This window comes from Balaenoptera ricei, chromosome 7, assembly GCF_028023285.1.
Source record: "Balaenoptera ricei isolate mBalRic1 chromosome 7, mBalRic1.hap2, whole genome shotgun sequence".
Classification (NCBI taxonomy): Eukaryota; Metazoa; Chordata; class Mammalia; order Artiodactyla; family Balaenopteridae; genus Balaenoptera; species Balaenoptera ricei.
This window is the reverse complement of record NC_082645.1, coordinates 116,936,113-116,959,844: the sequence shown is the minus strand read 5'-3', so window position 1 is coordinate 116,959,844 and position 23,732 is coordinate 116,936,113. Positions and strand designations below refer to the sequence as shown.

The 23,732-nt window shown below is 53.9% G+C and overlaps 1 protein-coding gene across 9 annotated transcripts in view; it reads right to left on the bottom strand.

Annotated features, from left to right (window-relative positions):
* AGAP1 (ArfGAP with GTPase domain, ankyrin repeat and PH domain 1) overlaps nt 1-21,327 on the bottom strand; it is a 550,927-nt gene extending 529,600 nt beyond the window's left edge. For all 9 annotated transcript variants that reach the window (XM_059928979.1, XM_059928981.1, XM_059928985.1 and 6 more), the window contains exon 1: nt 21,137-21,327. In XM_059928979.1, the coding sequence (XP_059784962.1) occupies nt 21,137-21,299 (163 nt within the window). In that variant the 5' untranslated portion in view covers nt 21,300-21,327. The remainder of the gene's footprint in view (nt 1-21,136) is intronic.
* Nucleotides 21,328-23,732: the final 2,405 nt, after the last annotated feature.

Sequence of the window (23,732 nt, the reverse complement as noted above, 5' to 3'; positions counted from 1 at the left end):
GGTCTACTTCCAGTTCAGAGGTCAAGGTCGGCTTTCAGTTCAGAGGTCAGGGTCTACTTCTAGTTCAGAGGTCTCCAACCAGCAGCGAGCCCACGGCACATCCTTCCTAACAGAGAAAGTGAGGCAGGAATGGGGAAGGAAGTACAGGGGTTATTTTTTTTATTCCTGTGTCAAAAAACACAGTGTTTCCCATCCTTGCTATTATCCCCCATAAGCAAAAAAGAATAAATAAGCAAACTCCCAAGCAGATAAAAGTCAGCTCTGCAGTACTTTGCTGATGCGGCAGGAACTGACGGCTGACGCGGACACGGGCTGTCATCTCCCTGACACACACTGAGCCCCACCATGAACACGTCTATGAAAAGCTTTGTAGGAGCAAAATCCGTGATTTGAGGCAAGTACACAGAGTTTTCTCCCCACCCTATAAGTAAAAGAACTGCCAAGGGAATGCTCCAGAATGTGGAGTTGTCAAAAAGATTTAAGTGTGAAAGTTTCCAGGAGGTTTACTCTTGGCCAGAGAACAAGTGAGTAATTTCCTTGAGCCAAGCAAAGGTTAATAATCAAAGAAGTTCGTTAAGACGGCCCTGAGCTCAAGCTGCCACGCAGTTAGTGTAAAGCGCTGGGTGGAATTTGCCGACTCAAGCGATTGGAGGAGGGACAGGAAAGTCACATCCTCACCCAGGAGCCCGTTTCCTAGAAGCCCTAGAGGAGAAGGTGCTGGCTTGGTCTCACACAGCCCCCGCCCACCTTGAGAGGCTGCGTCAGACCCAGGGGACAAGGCCAGCCTCCCTCACTGCGAAGTGCTTGATCCCGGTGAGCACGTGGGTCCATTACCCCACAGGTGATGCCACTGGTTCCCACCTGAAAAAGCAACGTGTGCCAGGCTGACCCTTGGGTCAGCGCAGAGCTCTGCACTGCAGATCAGAGGCTGGCAGGGTCCACGGAAGTCCGGCTGGCGGTTTTCAGCCCAGCACTGTTGAGATTCTGGGCTACCCTGTGCAGCATCCCTGGTCCCCACTCACCAGATGCCACTAACACCTGCCTCCCCAAAGCTGGGACAACCAAAAATTTCTCCAGACCCCGCCAAATGTCCTCTGGGGGCAAAATGTGCTCCCTCTCTTTGTTAAGAACCACAGATCTTAGCCAAACACTTGGATTGACAAGGAGCGAAACTGACGTCAGTGGGGGTCACAAAGTGCAAGATACCTGCCAACCCATGAGACAAGGGTGGCAAATCCTCTCTCTCAAGGACAGGTGCTGTCCTCAGACAGCCCGCTGAACTTACACCCAGAGCAAAGACGCTCAGACTCCTGGCGGGAGGGTATAATCCAACAACCAATCTGGAAAACAGTGTGGCAGTTTTTTAAAAAGTTGACTACACACCCACGACATCTCCCAGCCACTCCCTGCTAGATATTTACTCAAGAGAAACAAAAGCGCGTGCCCATAGGAAGAACAGTACGTGAGTGTTCACAGCAGATTATTTGTAAAAGCCAAACCCTGGAAATGAGTCAATCAATATCCAACAACAGGATAAGCTGTGGGGAGCATATACAATGGAATACGACTCAGCAGTAAAAAAAGAGCAAGCGACTGATACACACAGCGACTTGTATGAATCTCAAAATCCTGACACTGAGCAAATGAAGCCAGATGAAGAAAGGGTCCATTACCACGTGATTCCGCTTCTGTTAAATTCTAGTAAATGCAAACTAATCCACAGTGACAGGAGATCAGTGCGAGCGGATGGGGGTGGGGGGATGGGTCACAGGGGGCAACGCCTGAGGAGACGAACACGTCCGACAGCGTGACTGTGATTTCGGGGTGGTCCATCAAAACTCATCAAATTGTAAACTTTCAATGTGCACAGTTTCTCTTGCAGAAATTGTAAGTCTATAAAGTGGTAGAATAAAATAAAGTAAGTGCAGAAAGGGCACGGCAGCTGTAAAATTCACCGAGAATTTGGACGGAATGTCCCATGGGGGGGGGGGGGGCGGTCACAGGACCTTACAGGTAAGTCCTGCCTAAGCAGGTGGGGACTGCTCAGGTGGGAACTCTCGGCTAGCAGCGCTGCACCCCCTCCCCCGACACTGCTACGATGCCGGGGGATGGGCACACAGCCACCACCTACGCTTCCCACTCCTTCCCCATCACCCAGGGGCCCATCGCCCCTCCCCGGCCTGGGGCAAGTACAGCGGTCTGCCCCCTGCACAGATGGGGACTAAGCCCCGCCTGAAAGGCCAGTCTGGTCTGGCACAGAACAAGAATGCAGACCGTCACCAAATGCCCTTGGAAGGAATGTTGTGGACAGAGCACTAGACGGGAATCAAAGAACTGCCAGCCTGACAAAGCCAACTACAGGGCAAGCCTGGGTGAGCCTCACCTCCCTCCGTCCCCAGAGCCACTCTTTGAAAGAGGGACGGTGCCGTCTGAGCCGCCCGACCACACCTGCGGTGGAAAGCAAATCCCGTGCCGAGCCCCACGTGCAAGTCTGGCTCTGCTCCCCCGTGAAACCAGCATCAGAGCCGAGCACAGGACTCGGCCACTTCCGGCCCTGCCACCTGGCTCTGCGTGACCTCAGGTCAATCACGTTGACTTTCAGGGCAGCAATTTCTCCATAATGTGCTAATTATAGCTCAGAGGAAAAGTAACTTCTATTTATATGTGTTTAAAATGAACTGCTTGCCAGCACCTTTATTATTAAAAGGTCACATAATTCGGGTGCCTTAAATTTAATAGCTATAGTTTCAACCAGCCCGGAAAAAAAACATCACAGATGTTCCGAACTCAGGTGAATTTCCAAAGCCACGCTGTCTGGAATCCCTCCCTCCTCCCAGACTGGGAACCTGTCACCGCAGGCCGCCAGCTTGTGCCGCGTGTCCTTGCCGTGCAGTCGAAACCGCCAGCCAGCATCCCGACACCACCAATCACAGCAACGGAGGAAAAGCAAGCTAGCAGCTGTGATTCCCCTGGGGACCACGGTGAGTAAGAGACACCTGCAGGAGGAGCACGGACCACAGAGAACTCCTCAGCCCCTCTGTACACCTTGGGCGGATCTGAGAGGTCTCCTTTCTGCATCATTAAAACATGCAGAAAGGTAGGTGGGAGGGGGAGGAGCGGGGGGGGGGGGCGGGGTTAGTGGGTGAGTCCTGAGTTCGAATCCAGACTCAGCCCAGCCACCTCCAGGTGTCGGTGGATTTTGGCAAAGCTCTCAACGCCAGGCCTCAAGCTCCCGGCCGGCAAAATGAGGGTTCTACCACCTCTGTCCTGGGGTGACCAGATAAGATGACACAAAGCATGCTAAGCCCTTAACACAGGGCGGGGTCCCCCACGCAATAAACAGTTGGTGCTATTACGGATTTTATTAAGGGAGGAAAAGGGAAGGAACTAGGAGTGTGTTCATGAAATGTTTAATAGAAATTTCTGGAATCTGGAGCAGGAGCAGCTGTCAGGGATGCCTCCAAACGACGGTGTCATTTACAAGGCAAACCCACGCCCGGCGGCTGCTGGGGCAGAGCTGCACCCCGGGTCCACAGGCCGAGCCAGACTCCTCCGCCAGGGCGCCCGGCCACTCATCCCTCCACCGCCTCGTGCTGGCCTCTCCCGACTGTCCTCGCGGTGCGGGGCATTTTTAAGTAGCTACTCCTGTCCTCTGTTCCCCAAAACGAATTCATAACTGAAGTCTGAAAGGGAACCACTGGGGGAGGGGGAGGCAGGGGCTGGGACTCCTTAGCCAGCTGGCCTGGGAGCGAGCCTGGCCCACGGCACCAGCCGTCACCAGCCATCGGCTCCCACGTGACAGATCCCGAACAGCTGCCTCCCTCAGGGCTTTCCAGGTACCGAAGCTGGGCACAGAGAAAGGTCCACACATGATGGCAAAAATAATGCCCCGATGAAAGAGCAGGAAGTTCTGAAGAAGGGCTCAGCTCCAAAGGGTCGGCCCAGAGCACGTGTGGCCTGGCCGCCGGGGGGCTTTAGGGAGAAGAATCAGCAAGATGCCGCTCCAGCTCCAGCGCCCTCCAAGCTCGTAAAAAAAGACCGGAACCTAAATAGCAGAGATCGTAACGCACGGAGAAAAGAGCAAGAAAACACACTGGGCAGATGGCTGGGGTCTCTGTCCACTGTGCCCTGTCCACTCGGTCCCTTGTCCACCACCAGGCCCCATGTCTCCCCTCTTTGCCGTGTCGGTAGAGGACAGAAGGCAGCACGGATTTGGGTGGAGGAAAACACGAGTAAGTGCTGGGCCTTCACTGGTGGCTTCAAGTCTCAGTGGTCCTGCTCATGTGGACGCAGCTTCTCACAGCTCCTTACCAAGAATGGTCTCGGTGACATCACATTTTGAAACCAAGAGAGAAACTCTTGGTCAAACAAACTCAAGTTTCTGATTAAAATTTTTGTTCTTGTGTCCAGAAAGCCCTAAAAAGGCAATCTCAAAGTCATCACTCTTTAGGTCATGTTTTTTTTTCAATACTGGAACCCAGGCTTAACAAACCCCAGTAACTGAATCTAACAGGAGTTATGTAACAACAGCCAAGGTAACAGTAACCATGGAAAATGGATATTCCACACACAAGTTACTGGAAAAGTTCACTGCAATTAGCTTTGCACAGTATCTTCCTACAGAATTCTCAGACAGGGGTTGTTTAAGAATCAACACATGGTTGCAGCAGGATGGAGGGTCCTGTCCCCTATGGCTACAAGACTCGAACCCCAACCAAGACGGTCCATGCATCTCTCCATCCCTCACCTGCTAACGAGCAATTGCCAAGGCTGACGGGACAGCTCTAGGGATAAAACAGAACAAGACTACGTGCTCCTGCCCTCTCGGGAAAAGACACCTTAACACATCCACACAAACACCCACACTCACAAATGTAAGTATAAATCACATTACGTTTCCATGAGAGACAGGGGCGGGGGGAACACCAACAGGGAGCCCAGCTGCAGGGGTGACCGAGGTTACTTCCCTGGGTCCCTGGGGTTTAAGGTAAGGCCCCAAGAACAAGTGGCTTTTTAATACTTAAAGAGAGTCGGGGGCTTCCCTGGTGGCGCAGTGGTTGAGAGTCTGCCTGCTAATGCGGGGGACGCGGGTTCGGGCCCTGGTCTGGGAGGATCCCACATGCCACGGAGCGGCTGGGCCCGTGAGCCACAACTGCTGAGCCTGCGCGTCTGGAGCCTGTGCCCCGCAACGGGAGGGGCCGCGATAGTGAAAGGCCCGCGCACCGCGATGAAGAGCGGTCCCCGCACCGCGATGAAGAGTGGCCCCCAACTTGCCACAACTGGAGAAAGCCCTCGCACGAACCGAAGACCCAACACAGCCAAAAATAAATAAATAAAGTAGCTATTAAAAAAAAAAGAGAGAGAGTCAAAGGGGACTTCCCTGGCGGTCCAGTGGTTAGGACTCTGAGCTTCCACTGCAGGGGGCACAGGTTCAATCCCTGGCTGGGGAATTAAGATCCCACATGCCTTGTAGCCATAAAAAAAAAAAAGAGAGAGAATCAAGCCTTAAGGAGAATTTTGGTTGCCTGTTGTTGAAATAGATAAGTGAGATATCTGAAATCCTTCCACCATGAAAACGCACGGAGGCTGGGGCATTCCTTTTTTTTTTTTTAATTTATTTTATTGAAGTATAGTTGATTTACAATGTTGTGTTAATTTCTACTGCACAGCAAAGTGATTCAGTTATACATACACACATTCCCTTTCATATTCTTTTCCATTATGGTTCATCATAGGATATTGAGTATAATTCTTTGTGCTATACAGTAGGACCTTGTTGTTTATCCATCCTATATATAACAGTTTGTATCTGCTAACCCCAAACTCCCAATCCACCCCTCCCCCGCCCCCGCCAGGCAACTACAAGTCTGTTCCCTATGTCTGTGAGTCTGTTTCGTACATAAGTTCATTCATGTAAGTGATAGCATTATGGTATTTGTCTTTCTCTGTCTGACTTACTTCACTTAGTATGATTATCTCTAAGTCCATCCATGTTGCTGCAAATGGCATTATTTCATTCCTTTTTTATGGCTGAGTAGTATTCCATTGTGTATATGTACCACATCTTCTTTATCCATTCACCCGTTGATGGACATTTGGGTTTGTTCCCATGTCTTGGCTACTGTAAATAGTGCTGCTGTGAATATTGGGTATCTTTTCGAATTATAGTTCTGTCCAGATATATGCCCAGGAGTGGGACTGCTGGATCATATGGCAACTCTATTTTTAGTTTTCTGAGGAACCTCCATACTGTTCTCCATAGTGGCTGCACCAATTTACATTCCCACCAACAGTGGAGGAGGGTTCCCTTTTCCGGGAGCATTCTTTTCTAACTAAACTGTTCGAACGAGAGAATCCCTGTCCCATCAGCAGGTGACATGTTCGAAAGTTAAGCTTTCCCCACTTTGTGGGGAGAGGTGGTCATTGTAAGCAAGTCAGAGGAGAGCATGGGAGGAAGGGATGGACACTCAGAGCCGCCCAGAAGCTCAATCCCTAGTCGAGTGACAAGAGGTGACAACTGAAATGTATTTTGTCATAAGTGCCCCTCAGCTAAAAGCCAGCCTGGACTTTGAAGAGATAACCATGACGAAGTGGAAGTTAAAACCCAGGGCTCTGGGCTTCCCTGGTGGCGCAGTGGTTGAGAGTCTGCCTGCCAATGCAGGGGACACGGGTTCGAGCCCTGGTCTGGGAAGATCCCACATGCCGCGGAGCAACTGGGCCCGTGAGCCACAATTACTGAGCCTGCGCATCTGGAGCCTGTGCTCCGCAACAAAAGAGGCCGCGATGGTGAGAGGCCCGCGCACACGATGAAGAGTGGCCCCCACTTGCCGCAACTGGAGAAAGCCCTCGCACAGAAACGGAGACCCAACACAGCCATAAATAAATAAATAAATTAATTAATTAATTAAAAAGACTTTCTCTCTATTTAAAAAAAAAAAAAAAAAAAAAAAACCAGGGCTCTGGCTGGATATTTTAGACCCACAGGCTCACCAAATGGAAATTTGGTTTGGAAGCAAAGGCAGAGCTGTGAGCTAAGATGGCTTGAAGGCTCGAGTCCGGGGAGAAAAAAGCCTTGACCTGCCAGCATAACCTGGGTGCAGCCCGGAGATGCACCCTGTGACGTGCAGACAGCAGCACGGAGCCGTGGCGAAGACATCGAGAGACTATACAGGGGAAGGAATCTGCTGATTCAGTCCCCCTGAAAGGCTGCATGGTCAAAGGCCAGCTCTGGGCAGGATGTGGAGGGAGCTGCAGGGGGTCGGATGAGGAGGAGGCTACGGACTAATAGCCCTTTGTGAAGTCATCGCTGGCTCAAGGACAACCCAGAAGACGTGCCCCATAAGGGCCCAGTCTGGGGAACAGGAATTTGGGCCGAATCAGGTTCTGTAATTAACACTGTAATTAACGCTGCTGAGACAGGAATCACACTATCATCTGGCTCCCAGTTCAGCCCAGGATGCCCCCTAAACTCATAAACTGGAGAGGTGATGAGAGCTGCACTAGACACCTAGCACACAGGCCATACACACACACAGGCTCGTTACCCACGCCTGCAGCATCTACCGTGTGCTCACCGCAGTGACAGTGATACAGCGCGGCCAGGATTACAGACAGTTCCACATCTGCTTCTCCCATCTCTGGCTAAGTCTGGGGAACCAGGGTATAGTGGAGATGCTGGAGATTATTATCACGGACAGGGTTCCTTCTGCAGACCCCTGCACACTCTCAGATGTCATAACAAGGCCTTCAACGTGTGTGCACCCGTTACACAAGGCACACAAGTGCTAGATCATCCACGTACTACATGGATTACATACACACATACAGTATGTTTTCTTCCCTTTTTGGCTATTACTCTACTGAGTGAAATTTCACTGTTGGGTTTGTTGAGGGAAAGAAGACTGTGGGTGGCACAACTGAACACAATGCCCTGGGACAATCTGGCTTCCTCTGACCAAGTCTTCTCCTCCCCACCCTCCCTATCCCCTCCCCTCCACCTCTACCAGACCAGGTCGGTTCAGGGACTGAGGAGCAATGGATGGGACAGTGGCAGTCACTTTGGAGACTGGAGGAACATTGAGCTCAATCAAAGTTCAACACCATGGATTCTAGACTCTGAAACTGAGGCCGAAAGAGACACATGTGTTTCCCAAGGGTTCCATAGCAAGTCACTGAGGCACGAGCCTGTCTTGGCTCCCCCGGCTAGGGTTGCCTGTCCCCCTACAGTCACATAGAGTCATCAGGGCTGTGATCCTCCACAACATCATTCTGCTTCCAGGAAGTGATCTTGGTGTAACATGATCCAACAAGAAAATGCCTGCCTGTGCTCCATATCAACACATGGACTATTCCTAAAACCAAAGTCCTGGACAAAGAGGATGGCATGCCACCGCATCAACCAAAACCACCAAGGCCCAAAGTGGGGTTGCCCTCCCAAACACACATATGCTCAGCCATAGAATTCAAGTCAGAGCTCAATTCAAAGTGTCCCTTTGGGTTCAAGGTTGAACTGTATCGAGATTAGCAACACACACTACTATATATAAAATAGATAACCAACAAGGACCTACTGTATAGCACAGAGAACTATACTCGATATTTTGCAACAACCTATGAGGGAAAACAATCTGAAAAAGAACCTATATATTCAGTTATATATAATACATATATATTCAGTTACATATATATAACTGAATCACTTTGCTGTACCCCTGAAACTAATGCAACATTGTAAATCAACTATGCTTCAATAAAGTAAAATAAAAAATTTTTAATTTTTTAAAATTTTATTGTAGCATAGTTGATTTAAAAAATAAATTAAAAAAAAACAAAGATTAACAACAAAAACTGTCCTTCCGAAGTACAAGTTAAAGCAACTTCCCCTGCAGAAGGAGACGCTTCACATTCCACCCGCACTTAATAAGCTCCTTGTCCCCGCTGTGCCTGCACTGCACCTGGAATCTGATACCATGACACCCAGACGGTACCGTTTCCAGAAATCCTTTGGATTCCATGCCAACACGGAGCCAGCCTAGGAAAACCCTGCATTCTATTAAAAATGCCTGCTGAATTATCATCCTCTGGATGGAGAGATATACAAAACATTCACTAGCGGAGAAGCAAAGCAATGGGTATGTAAGAGTTCACTCTGAACGTTCTTTCAACTCTTCCACGTTTGAAATTTTTCATCACAATATGTTGAGGAAAAGAGATCCTCCTCAACTTGTAAACAATGTTCATCTCTTTTAATTGCAAAATGTCTTGCTCACACAAATCCCAGACCCTAGGCTGTGGGACCCAGAGACCCAGAGGGGGTGCCTGCAGTCCACCCAGGGGGTGAGGGCTCCGTGGACTCAGGTGAGGGGTCTCCCTTGCCACGCCCCGCGCCACACAAAGCACCCAGATGTCTATACCAAAGAGTGGAGCAGGGTCCCATCTTCCCGGATGAGGGAGACTGCACCGCGCTGAGATTCTTTTATGTCCAAGCAGGTGACCTGGAAACTGAAAATCCCAGAAGTGCACCCCTTCAACCGGCATCCCCTCAGAAGTTGAAGCTGGGATTCTAGAAGAAACACAGGCTCTGGCGTCTTGAGTCTGGAATTCTGAGCCACTTCAGAAAAAGCAGCACTGCCACGAAGTCCAGACCCAGCTCGCCATCCGGGCAGGGTCCCCAAGATGCACAGACAGAAGCACAAGAGCCAACTGCCCATGATCTGAGCTCCTACCACTTCCCCCCCACCCCACAATTCTCCTGCCAAGCAAGGAGTTGAGGGAAAGAGTTTGGGGCTTCGGAGGTTTGGGGGGGGGGGGGGGTGGGACTCTAGATTTAGAGAGCAGGCAGGAAGAGATAGATATATAATATTTTTATGCCCCAGCATAAGATGACCAGAAGAGCAAGTCCAAATTGAGAAACCTGGGTAAAACTGAAATTATCCAAGTGAAAAAAAAAAAATAGAAACACACTTTTTTGTGTGAAGACAGTGAGATTTCTTCGGGCAGAGACGAGAGATTCCAAAGGCCTCCTTCGGAAGCGAGATGCCAAGATGCCCGGTCAGCGACCCCCTGCCCCAAATGGCATTAGCTTCCCATCTTCTGGGGCTCAAACAGCGCTTCCTGCAGGAGCTCCTGGGCTCCTCAGGGCACCCCCTCCAGCCCTCCCAGCCCACTGCACACCCGGCCCGAAGCCTGTGCCTGCCCTGACCTACACAGCAAGCAGCCTGTTCGCCTCCGCGCTCCCAGCACGTGGCTCTACAAGTCTACGGATTAAAGCCATAAAGTGAAAAAATAAATACACACCTAATAGACAGATACGGTATAGCGACAGAGACAGAGAGAGAGAGGGAGACACAGACGCAGAAGAGATTTAGGCACCAGTCCAGCACCATGGGACACGTGCTCTGGGGCAGGCACAGGTGGCCAGGAGACGACCTGGCTGGATGAGCAGGACCGCAGGGCCACCAGAGCCCAGGCTCAATCGTACACGCCCCCCCGCGGACTGATTCAGCTCCTGGAGAGCAGTGCACGCGAGCTGTACTCCTAAGAGGCTGCCGTGCCCCTCAGACACCCAGTTAAGATTCTGCAGGGGAGGAACTGGCTGCCATACATCCCAGATGCCTGCCCCTCAGCCTGGGTGACAGACGGGCGTGACTCGTGAATCTGTACACCCGAGCCCACCCTGCAGGGGCAGGGTCCTCCCACCACCAATCCCAGGGAACCGGGTAACCGCCCTGCTGTGGCTGAGCACCCCCCCGGCCCACACCTTAGGGCTTCCAGGGCATCTGGAGGTGGAATCCCCCAGCACGGCCCCACTCCTGCGTTCCCTGCGTCAAACTTCGCTCCCTCCTCCCGAGACTCACAGGCAACCTCAGGCCTGCACCTGCATCTTCGGGGGCCCATCTCTGTTTCCCTGCTCCCTTGCCCAGGCCCCCACCTCCCCTTGCAACAGCCCAGTTTTGTTTTCTTTTTTAATTTTTTTTTAATTAATTAATTTATTTACTTATGGCAGCGTTGGTCTTCGTTGCTGCACGCGGGCTTTCTCTAGTTGCGGCGAGCGGGGGCTGCTCTTCGTTGCGGTGCACGGACTTCTCATTGCAGTGGCTTCTCTTGTTGCAGAGCACTGGCTCTAGGCATGCGGGCTTCAGCAGTTGCGGTGCATGGGCTCAGCAGTTGTGGCTCGTGGGCTCTAGAGCACAGGCTCAGTAGTTGTGGCACACGGGCTCAGTAGTTGTGGCTCGCGGGCTCTAGAGCACAGGCTCAGTAGTTGTGGCACGTGGGCTCAGTAGTTGTGGCCCAGGGGCTCTAGAGTGCAGGCTCAGTAGTTGTGGCTCATGGGCTCTAGGCACGTGGGCTTCAGTAGTTGTGGCTCACGGGCTCTACAGCACAGGCTCGGTACTTGTGGCGCACAGGATTCCTTGCTCTGTGGCATGTGGCATCTTCCCAGACCAGGGCTCGAACCCGTGTCCCCTGCACTGGCAGGCGGATTCTTAACCACTGCGCCACCAGGGAAGCCTGACAGCCCAGTTGTGGACCCTCCCTGCCACTCCCCACCACCGGCCGCCACCACCATTTCTATCCTGCCTGGTAACAGCCGAGCATCACAGCACAACCCTGTCCAAATGGAAATCCATAATCTGTAATTTCCACGGTCCAATAAATAAAAGCACTCCCAGCATGCTCTCTGGGGCTCACCAGGTTCTTCTCCATCCTCCGGCCTCTCCTCCCCAGGTCCCCGCAGGCTGCAGAGAATGGGTTCTGGATGTTCCACTCCTATTACCCACCCGCCCGGAAAGCCTCCACTGCCTGATTCCCACCCAGCTCCCAAGTCCAGTTAATCCCACTCCCCTCCCCTGCATCACACCACCTGCTTATCCCAGTCTGGACCAGTGTGGCCTCCTGGGCTAGGCCCGACTGCGCTGGGAGAGGGGCTCCGAGCCCACACGTCTGCCTGTACCCCCAGATGCAAAGAGAGCGCTTTGCCCACTATTGGTGCTCGATAAAATCTGGTCTACTGATTCTCATACTGGCCACTGCCCATACTAAACAAAGTGAGGGTATACCCGGCCCTCCCCACCCCCATCCCTCGAAATAAATATTTGCATTTGTACAGCCACTGGAGACATTCACACAAGCACACACCCGGCTCTCTCTCTCAGGCCCTCGGGTCCTTACCAGCTTCCCGGGTTTGGCCTCGTGAGCGTGGCCTTTGTGGAGGGGGATGGGCGGCTCCCAGGACACAGCCGGAGGAACAAAGAAAATAACCCCTTGGGAGTAACAGAGAGTTGGCAACACTTCGCTGATCTTTTTCCCTTTTGTGTCTCCGCATAATTGCTACGAACCACAGAGACTGAAGAGCGCTAATACGTAACCATTAAGACCACAGATCAGTTTGGACGGGGAGTACAGAAGCAGTTTCCCTTCCCATGCCAACAGAGACGCACAGGTCACCTAAAACCCGGCGCCGAGGTGTGAGATGGACTCGGGGCTGGTCTGGGCTCAGCCAGGAGGACCCCCACTGACCACTGATGTCGGGCAGGAGCCAGGGAGAGCCGAGGGGACCCCGTTCCAGCCCCAGGGGAATAGCGCCATCCGCAGTTTCAAGGAAAACACTTCCTGGTGAAGGATTTCACTCTCACAGCTCCACTTACAAAGCTACACTTATTCCACTAACAGGGAATGAAGAGCCCATAGAATATCCAGAGCTAAGAACCTAACGCCTAAGACAGTGCCGGAAACGTATTAAGCACTTGACTCTTCGTTTCTGGACAAACGGCTGGAAAGAAGGAGAAGCAAAGGACAGAGGCAGCAGGCAGCCACATCCTGAGTGTCTGCAATGAGCCCTGAACAGCAAGGAAAGGTCTCCAGACGGGGGCCACCAACGGAGCGGGTGCAGGAGCAGCTGCGCTGACCTGCGAGAAGGGGTAACAGGACGCAGCGCTTGCTCCCCGGCGTGCACCCCCCAACAGGAACGGTGACACGTGGGCACCACAGGCACGGCAGCCCTATTCCCACCAGCCCCGAACACGAAACCACCCGAGTGCCCATCATCGGGAGAACAGGGAAGTAAACGGAGGCAACCAGCTCCAACCACACGCAATACAGATGAGTCTCGCCCTGCGCTAGCCACTCAGCCAACTCAGGTTTTTTGATCTGGATGCTGGATGTACCCGTGTGGTCAGTTTGTGAAAACGCCCTCCCTTATGACCTGGGCTTCTGGATCTATGTTCTATGCCAAAAAAAAAAAAAAGAGCTCAAAAAAACTAGGACGTTTGAAGTGGTCTCAATCCCTCCAATCCCAAACTCCTAATAGTAACATACGGAAAATCAGAGATCCAGGCTTGATCGTCGAAGCTAAAACTGAAACAATTGTTTTGTTTGTCTGAAATTAGGGTTCACCAGCCTGACCTGACAGGAGCGGGGTCAGGACATGAGGAGACTGAGTCACTGCTCACAGCAGCACCCAGATCTTTGGAAACCACAGCAAAGGGCAGGCAGGCAGGCCCACGGAAGTCCCCTCCCTGGAAAATAGGCCAGTTCTCCCCTCTCAGACAAGGACAACTGGACACACAAACAGCAGACTCTCAGGGCAATCCGCTCTCTCCAAATCCACTTCTATTTCATTACAAAAGGGAGCTAGTAGCTACCACATCTATAAGACCAAATCTTGCTGACGGCCACCATCTGCCCTCACATAGAGAATACGAAGGAATAAAAACTCTTTCAGGACACTAAGGTGGGTCTTGTTTTGTTGTAGGTACTCACGAAAAAAATTTTTTTTCTGTCGTATGCTCAGTACTGCTGGTAGACTATGTCCATATCACCTCAAACTCACTGAATGAAAACTAAATTCACTGCCTGGAGATACCGTTCCCCCTTTAAGACTATTATCTGAGGATCCGGTAACAGTAGCTTTGTGTGCTAAGCTGGAAAGGGACATGGTTGTCTTTGCAAGAGCCTGCTGGATGTTGACATTTCTAAGACCAAACATAAATCGTTTGTGAACATGGCCGGTAATTATTTGGAATTCTTCTCCCAGAACCATGAAAAGTGTTTCCCACCCTTTCAAAAAAAAAAGCAGCTTCTAACCAGGACGCTAATGACAACCAGACGGCATAGGCAGTTTCTGAAGATTCACAGTCGCTCGTGTAGAAACACTGCACAAACACTCCAACACCGCAGCCCAAAAGAAGACAGTCCGCATCAAACAGCGGGAGAAGTGTGACATCTGCAAAGGAGCCCCTGGTTAAACAAAAACACCAGTCTGTTCGCAGAGAGCTCAGGGTGGCCACCTATTCAGGGCCGGTGGCGAGTTCTGATTAGCAGTGGGAGAAACAGTATCAGAGCGATGACAGCCCCCGCTCGGGCCCTGGGCCCAATCCTCCGGCCTATATTTAGTCCACTCTTTGTGGAAATGTCCCAACCTCGCACACAGACAAGCTCTTTGGCCGGTTGCTCAAAGGGTCCAGTAACAAATCTCTTCTGCTGGGGCAGGTACCTTCTCTCCTTCCCTCCCTGGCCGCCACATGCAACCAAGACAGACCCGCCGGCCTGGGTCAGTCGTGAGCAGAGAGCACAGGGAGGTGGAGGGGTGGGACCCACTGCGATGCCAGCCCTGCCCCCGGATGGGTCATCACCGCGACCCGGTGTGCAGGCTTCCCACACCACAAGATGGGAGCCAACGTCCCCCTCAGCCTCAGCGGCCCGCAGCTCCCGGAAGGACGGGGCCCAGGGCAGCACACACCGGGCCTGGTGCTCAGAACCCGAGGAAAATCACAGATGCTGCAGAGATTAGAGATGAACATCTGCAGAGTACATTTTCCTTCTCAGAGAAAGGTACTTAACAAAGGGTAGGAATTATGCGGCTAAGCACCAGATCAGAACCCCCAACCCTGGATTTTAAAAATAACTCAGCCTGATCCGCTTTGCCAAACTCAATCACTTAGGCGAAGGCCTCAAAGAATCTGGAGCGTTGGGCAGGGGGTGCGGGGGAGGGGTGGGGGACACGGGTTTGCTGGAACATCGAGAAACAAGAGACAGGACCAAATCAGTAGTTCAAACAAGCCAGAGCGAGATGCACCAACTGTAAACACCTGCAGGGTACACGGGAAAAAAGGATGCAAAATAAGAGATTTTAGTCTTAACAAAATAAAAACTCAGTCTGAGACACACACACACAAAAAAACCAACAACAACAACAACAACAACAGAGGTGGTAGTAACAGGGCTCCAGGTTCCGCTGTGAAGGTTCCTGCAGCTGCCAGGGCTGCTTCTCCCTTCTGAGTCACTTCCACCAGGCTCCCCACACGGCCTTCTTAAGCTGCTAATAACATACAGCTCCCCGGTTTAGAAACGCTCTTTTAGCTGCACAACAAAAACAAAATGTATCACCTGCCAAATTATCGTAACAAGTGAATACGGAAGAACCCCACTTAAACACACAGGAGACTACGCTAAAGATCAACGACCGCGGAGACACAGGAAGGGAAGTCCACAGAGCCCCGGACTGGGATTTACGGTCTCCCTCCCTAAGGGATGCCCCTGGCAATGTCCACCGCCCACCAGCCACGCTCCTTGCAGGGCGCTCAGCGTCAGCACCGTGGAAGCAGAGTGAACCTGGACTTGAACCCATTCGAACCTGGGCTTCAGGGCCTCCTCCACTGCGTTTAAGCTGTGTCACCAGAAGCAACGCCCTGGGCTGCCGTCACCCACAGGGAAGGACAGGAGGACGCCCCTCCGCTGACGGAAAGCACCGCGCGGAGCCCTGGCCCAGAGGCGACGCCCAGTCCGCCGCCGCCGGGGCTCCCTCCCCTCCCCGGCCATGCTTCTCAAAGTGCCGTCCCTGGACCGACACCACCAGCATCCTCTGGAAACTTGTCAAAAGCACGTTCTCAGGCCTGCTCCAAACCTACAGAACTGGAAACTCTGGGGGCAGGGCCAGCAACCTGTTTTCCCAAGCCCTCCATGTGATTCCACTGCGCGCTTAACTTCGAGGACCAAGGCTCTCAACGTTCCACTGAAGATACTACGTCAGCCACCCAGCCTGTCACTCATCCATCCCTATCAACGGTATCGACGCTACGTCTGAAATTCACTTACACCAGGAGGAAGAAACACCACCCTTTTGCCGAGAGCCAGGTTGAAAAAGTTGCCAGGATTAAGCAAGCACATCTTTTTCTTCCCCTACATGCACTAGAGAAAACTTCATTTCCACCCAAACACCACACAGATTTTAGTTTCCACCCAGGCTAACCCACCAGACCCAAAAACACCCTGGCCCTAACACCTGTGCTCTTGTGACAACTATCAAAACACCGTCACTCCTGCCAGAGGCTCAACATTGTTCAGATCACCAGTGAGGGGCAAGAGGACCCAAACGCCAGAGAAAACGTGAGCCCCTCTGACAAGTCACCCGCTCGACAAACAATTCCCGGGCGTCCCCCAAGGGCCAGACACGACACACCGCATCCCTGAGGAGACAGAACACAAGCACGACCTGATTTTCCTCAAAGGGCCCCCAGTCCTTGCTGGGAGCTGGGGCCTGGGACAGACAGGGAAGATGCTGACTTCAGCCAGGCTGAAGGGACGCCCGGAATCTGGAAGGGTCCGGAGACCATTAAGGTATGAAATTTCACCTGGAAGTGACGGCCCGCCACCCGAGAATTATTTTGAAGGAGGAGACTGTGGCACTCATACCAATAACGAAAAGGCCCCAAACTTACAGCTCGTATGAAGCCTGAAAGATTACGAACATAGCCAAGAGTATCCAGGAAGGGTTATGCTCATTCACGGCAGGAAGAAGGGATTTGTTCCTTAAACACACACACCTGCCCCAACCAGATTAAATAAATTCTTACAGGCAAACAAACTCTTGCAGAAGTTCTGCCGAGGTAAGCAACCACACAGAGCGCATAAGGCTTTCGGTTAGTGGCGACATCCGCTACCCCTTCCTGTCTTGGGTAAAGAGGACACGTGCTTGGGATGGTTTGTACATTCAGCCTGTGGGAACTATGAATAACCAAGAACTTCATTCCTAGCTCAGAAAGGGCTAGAGAGCCAGCGATGAGGTTTGACCAGCCCAGCCCATCTCTTTCCAGCAAGTTTCCCACCCTTTCTGGGCCTCCAAGGTGGCATCTGTGTCATGGAATCATCACAGGATGGACTGAGATGACGCAGGTCAAGCACTCGGCGCTCTGCTGCACACAGGCGCTCAACAGAGCTGCTGCATGGTGGGATGAAAGGGGCTCCCTGCCCCATCTTCCCAGGCTCCCCAAATGCCGGGGCTCAGCCCTTCAATGCCCCTGTGTAAGTGCCCTGACCAGGGGTGCCAGGAGGAGTTCTCTTGCCGAGCACTGGGCCACTGTGACCTCCCCAAGCCTTCCCAGGAAGCCACGCAAACCACCGGCAGGGCCAGTGGGGAACTCGGTGCCCCGCTCCCCGAGCAGCTGCTTGGTGAGCGTGGAGGCATGAATGCTAGTTAGGGGCTCGGCCACGGCCCGGCTGAGTGAGCTGGCCGGGTTATCGTTTGCATCGCGGTTCTGCGGCAGGCAGGCAAGCTGAATTACAAGGTGCAATGGCTAACAGAGGCTTTACCCGTACTAGAAGAACAAGCTTTATTTAACAAGAAAGGCAGCTGACTCATTCACCTCAACCCCCATCAACCCCAGGTGGGCTTTTTAAAGGAGAACTGGAGGGGGGACCCTAGGCAAGATGCTTGCTCACCCAGGAGGCGGGCTGGTCCCCGTTCATTTCCAGGCATGGAGGACACCCAGGGTGCCGGCCACGCCCCTGGGGGACAGCCCAGCAATCTGACCAGGTCAATCTGAAAACAACAGGCAATGCTTCCTTAAACTCCAGAGATTGGAGAAAAAAAAAATCTCTCAAAGTCCAAAATAAAGATTTGAAAAAACACTTTTCTTTCTTTCCTTTTTCTTTTTCTTTTCTTTTTTTTTTGGCAAGGTAATGTTTTAAAACAGGACTGAGAACTAAATCACATTCCCCATGCCTTCAAGCAGGGTCACAGACCCATTCAGATTTGGGGATCTTGGTGAGCTCTTTCGACTAAAATATATACAATTCGGACCATCATTAAGAGACTTTCCAGTCCAGACCCTCTTAGAATCACTGTGAAATAAGCATTAGCAGAAACACCCTCCCCTTTGATAAGTCCACTCCTCACTCCAACAGCCAACAATTCTTGAAAGACTCCGGAAAACAGGCAAATTTTAAGTAAATTATGGCACAGTCAAACGCTGGAATATTACGCCGACGTGAAAAATCGTATCTTTGAAATTGTTTCATAACGTTGAAAAGTGCTCACTTTATGCTAATCAGGTAGTTTTGTAAGTATGACTCCAACTTTGCGTAGGTACACACAGAGGAAGGAAAAAAGCCTAGCTGCATCTCCTCTAAAATGCAGGCAATTTTCTGTTTGTTGAGGCAAGCGATGTTTAAACCATTTGTTATGACGTGCATATACTTTCCTGATTGGAAACGGTCTTATTTTAAAATTCAGAGAGGTTTACGTTTTGCTACTGTACCATCCTCACCTGCAAGGTTCACAGGCAGGGGCAGATCTGCGTGTGTTTCTTCGAGGTACTGTGATCCTCTGGGCGCACACTCAGTTACAGCACAGAGTTAAATGCGTCTGCAGTCTCCGTACCCCACGGCAATGCTCTCCTACTTGGTGTGAGTGAAGAACCCATATCCTACACAATTGCACAGAACTGTTTCTGCATGCTTCTCTCCTCACAGGAAAAATGTCATCCTGCCACAACTGAGCAATCTTCTCAATTTCCAAAATATTAATGATGTAGATATAAATCACAACCGTATCTTAAAATTGGTAGTGTGTGAGAACATTTCATTATAACAAATGAACTTATATTTCATTAGGAGGAGCATTATATTTCTTTGGGGGGCTGCAGACCTAGGTTCAAAGGATCCTTTGGTTCAGACCCGACTCTGACCTCAGTCACACGTTCAGGAGGTCATTATCCTTCACTGAATGAAGCTGGCCCACGTTCTCTCACAGGGTTGGTACAGCCCCACATCCAGCTTATGAATGCAAGAGCATGCTTGCTAAAGTTCTATACAAGTAAAAAGTGGTATCGTTGTTAATGATAATGCAAAGAACAGAATCATATTTGAATGGTTCTTAAGCCTCATTAAATTAACCACAGCCCTGACACGATATAAACATTCCTTTTTCTAACAAAAAAATAATAGCATTGCCAAAGTCCCAAGCAGGATTCATCACTGATTCTGCATCTTATTAATGATAACAAGGTTTCTAGCCAAGAAGGGGCCTAAACTCTGACATAGTACAGGTAGACAGCAAGCTACCAGAAACCACCATCTAGGAACCACACAATGTTTTGGTTTTTTTAGGAAAGAAGGAAAAGAACACAAAAATGAAACCACATCCTCTTGCTAGAAAGTCAAAATGCTTTGCGGGGGGTGCCCGAGACCCCAGAACTGGGCTTCGCGAAGGGAAATGAAAACGAGGCAGCATGACTCACACTCAGCCAGAGGTCTCTGCACAGAGGCTAGGTGCTCTCAGCCAGGTGCTTTCAGTACTAGTCACCAGCTTTCAAAGTGTTTCTCATCAGACTCCTATGGATGCTGCCAGAGAGTTGCAGAGAGACAGCGGAAACAGGCACAGGAGCCCTTCACTTGGGTGGCCACGGAGCCAGAGCCCCGGCTCTGGAGGGACGTTTCTGCAAGCTCACCCAGCATCAGCAGCCGTGTGCCGGTCCCGCGGCCTCCCACGAGTCTTGTCAGAGCCACACTGCAGCCTCTGCCTCTCGAGGAATCTGGAAGCATCTTAAATCGCCAACAGGGCGGCCAGGTGCTCTGAGAGCCAGGCCCACATAAGGCTGGAGCGCTGTTCAGACCCTCCCCGGGATTAGCAAGTCCGCTGTGGATGCAGGCGACCAATGAGCATCCTGGCCGGGATGCTGTTCAAGTCCACGGGGCTGCCAAATGCCAAGAGGATCAGCACCGCCACATCCACCTTCCCCACCTAACTGGTCACGCGTCAAACCAAGACACTCCGGGGTGAGCAGCTCAGGCAGCACGGCGCCAGAGCAATGCTCTCCTGAGGCCAGGGCCCCCTCACCTGCAGATGGAGGGGAGCGGGGCGATGCCTGCGGCTGGGCTCCCGACACACTCCTGCCAGGCCTTAGAACCTTCCCAGTGTTCCTCAACTGCGGCCAGAGTGGCTTTTGGTCAGAACAGTTCTATATTATGGACAACCCACCCTTCAGTTCTTTTACCATCATTGGCCAATGGCAGTGAGAAGGGAAGCAAGGGAACAAACCGGAAGCTGAGTAGCAGGGAAATAACAGCCATGGTAAACCCGAGAAAGCACAGGAGAGGCAGAACTCGGCTGCAGGGCTCCTTAGGATCACTGCCTCGCCTGACTTGCAGGAAGGGTGGGTGGCCTCCCAGTGCCAGGTATGTGACAGTGAGACCCCCCCAGGGAGGGTTCTTCTGATGTGACCCAGGACTTTTGGTAGAAAACACGCCATACAAGAAGCCAGCTTCTGAACAGGGGCAGGTGGACCAGCACCGGGACACGATGCAGCCTGCAGCGGGGGCTGGCTCTCCGCTCCGGCTAAGGTCAGCTCTCTCCACTGTGCCCCCGAAATGGCCAAAGACACCAAAGGGGTTGGCCCTGCCCGCCTAAACACCCCAGCCAGAGCCTCGCCCCCAGCAGCAACACTTCTCAAAAGACCTCTTCAACGTCCAGCAAGACGCTCGGCCCCAGCCTGGTAACCTGTCGCGGTCCGGTGGCGCCAACCCCTCCGGCTGCCCCGGGGCTTGGGCTGGGCCGGGTCACTCGGGTGGCCCAGGACGCGGCCACACGGAGCCACTTTCTCACCGGAGACTCTACTGCCCATTAGCACATTATCGCCGGCGATCCATCTTCCCTGGCAGAGCTGGCGGCGCGCTCGCCCGGCCCTCGGCCTCCCCCTCCGCTCTCGCCCGGCCTTGTGGGGTGAGAAGCACCGCAGTGCCCACTCGGCGGGGCAGCCGCGTGCCACGGCCCGGCGCGTGTGTACACACGCACGCACACACACGCGCGCGCCCGCCCGCTCCCCCGCGCCTTCCAGAAGCCCCGCGGCGGCCCGGCCCTCACCTTCGATGGCGATGACGTGCTCCCGGATCTGGTTCTGCAGCACCGGCTCCTCCACGCGCTCCAGCAGCTCGTAGATGGAGTAGATGTTGGGGTGGACCGACTCGAAGCGCTGGATCTCGGCCCGGATGGCAGCCGAGTTGGCCAGCTGCTGCTGGTAGTTCATGGTGCAGGCACCGCGCCCGGAGCCGCGCGCGCCCCGCCGCCGCCGCCGCCCCGCGCCCCGGGGCCCGCGGGCCGCCGAGCCCGGGGCGCCGCAGCCCCCGGGGAGCCGGGCCCGCCGGCGGCGGGCGGAGGAGGCGCGAGAAGAAAGGAGCGGGCGGAGCAGGCGCGGGGCCGGCCCGCCGACTCAGTTCATGGCCGGGACGCGCGGCCGGCGGGCGGGCGAGCGAGCGGGCCCCGGCGCCCCGGGTCAGCGGGCCCCCATGGAGCGCCGCGGCGGGCGCGGCCGGCCCCGGAGGAGGCTCGCTCGGGCGCCTTCCTGCGCCGCAGCCGCCTTCCACCCCTAGGCGCTGCCCCGCCGAGCAGCCATTAAAGCCCAGGCAGCTGCCGCGCTCTGAGCGCCGGGGCCGAGGGCCGGCCCCCGGGCAGCGGCCGCGCCGCTCGGGGCGCCCGGCCGCGGCGTGGGTCCGCGCGCTGCGTGCTGCGCCGCCCGGCGCGCCGGGGCCCCCGCGCCGAGCCCGCCGTGCGCCGCCCGCCGAGCCGGGACCGAGCCGCAGGCGCCTTGCAAACCGCGGAGCCCGCGCCGAGCGCCACCCGCCGCCTGCCCGGCCAGCCCCCTCCCTGGCACGCAGGGCTCCGGCCCACGTCGGCCCCGCCTCCGCCCGCGCCCCGCCCGCCCGCGCGCTCGCCGCTCGCCGCCCGCCGCCCGCCGCCCGCCGCCCGCCGCCGCTGCGTCCTCCCCGGCGCTTCCCAGCGCGCCGGATCCCGGGGAATTGCGCCAGGCTCCGCCCCGCGCCTGCCCCTAGGCTTCCTGGGACTTGTAGTCCGCGCCGCGCCGCGTCGGCGCCCCGCCGGGACCGCGGGGACGAGGCGCGCACGACGCCCGGGGCCCGCGTGCGGCCGGGGCCCCGGGGGCGAGCGGCTGGGCTGACGGGCTCGCAGACCCGCGACGCGGCCGGGCCCGTGCCCCAGCCTCTCCACGAGTCTCTGCGCTGCCCCGCGGCTGTCCCGCCGCCTCGGGACCCGGGAGGCGTTGCGCGACCCCGCCCGCGTTTTTGTTTGTTTCTGAGCGGCTGCCTAGAGGAGCCTCTGCGACTCGCCGTGTCCCCCGACCGCACTTTGCTGCCTCCCTTCCCCCCAGCCCCAGTTTTCACTTGCTGTCTCCTTTTGCGAAAGTGACACGAGTGCTTCCTCTAAATAAACTAAATTTCTTCCCGAAGGCGAAGAGCCTCCTTAGCCGTGGCGGCGTGGGTATTCACAGGCCAGGAGTGAAGTTTAGACGGGGACACGAGGTGCTGTGAAATACCACGGAGTCTCCCGAGGCATCCTTTTCCTTTAAAATTAAAAAAAAAAAACAAAAAAAACAAGCAAACTGAGATGTGGGTCCCCAGCCTGCTCACCCACCCCAATCCCCGCGTAAGCTCAGCGCCCGGGACCCCGCGGGGCCGGACCGCACTGCAGCAGTGGGCCCAGCGCGCGCAGAAGGCTAATCCCGCAGGTTCGAGGCAAACCGGATAGCTGCAGATGTGCTGAGCACCGGCGCCAAGTTTGTGCGCACCGGCCTGGTCCCTGCCCCCGCCCATCCAAGTGACCTTTTGGGAACGCGAGTCCGCTGCCCTGGCATCCCTGATCAAAGCCAGCTGAGCCTTCACCTGGTTCCTGTGCAGCCTGCTTGTGGCTTACTCACCCTGGTATCCAGCCTGCTTGGGTTACACTCTTTGGGCTCACACTTCCCCCAGACAAATGTGCCGACCACCTTCAGCACTCTGAGCCCTTGCTCGTGCCCTCCTCCCTATCCCCAAATCCCAGCAGGGTCCCTGATGCCTGAGGCAGAGTTCGAGGCTCCCTCTGTGATATGCCTCTGGCTTTGCTCTCATCCTACCTAACCGTAGTAACTGAGATGCCGACAATGTGGCCTCATCTTACTTAACGTATCAGCAGTCATTGGTCGGTCCCCTCCTTGAACCCTTCTCCTGGCTGCTGGGATAACATGATCACCAGGCTTTCCCACTACCTTCCCGGCTTCTCAGTCCGGTTTGTGATCCCCTCTTACTCCTGTAACCTTTTAATATGGCGAGCCGCTGGGGCTCATCTCCGGGTCTCTTTTCTATAAGCGGGGAATCTCTGTCTTTTGGGTGTGAATATCATATACAGGTTAATGAACCTCAAATTCATGTCTCTAGCCCAGACCTCAACCCTGAATCACAAATTCATATCCAACCACTGCCTCAGCGTCTCCTGGATGCCCGCTGACAACTGAAATCTAACGTGTCTCAAACTGAACTCTTGCTATGCCCTCCTCCTGCTCCTCCTGAAATCTTCTCTGTTCCAGTTATGGGCAACTTCAGGCCTCCTTTTGCTCAGGCTAACAACCATCCTTGATGCCTCTCTCCCCCATACCCCAAATAGTGTCAGCTCTACCTCCCCAAGATCCAGA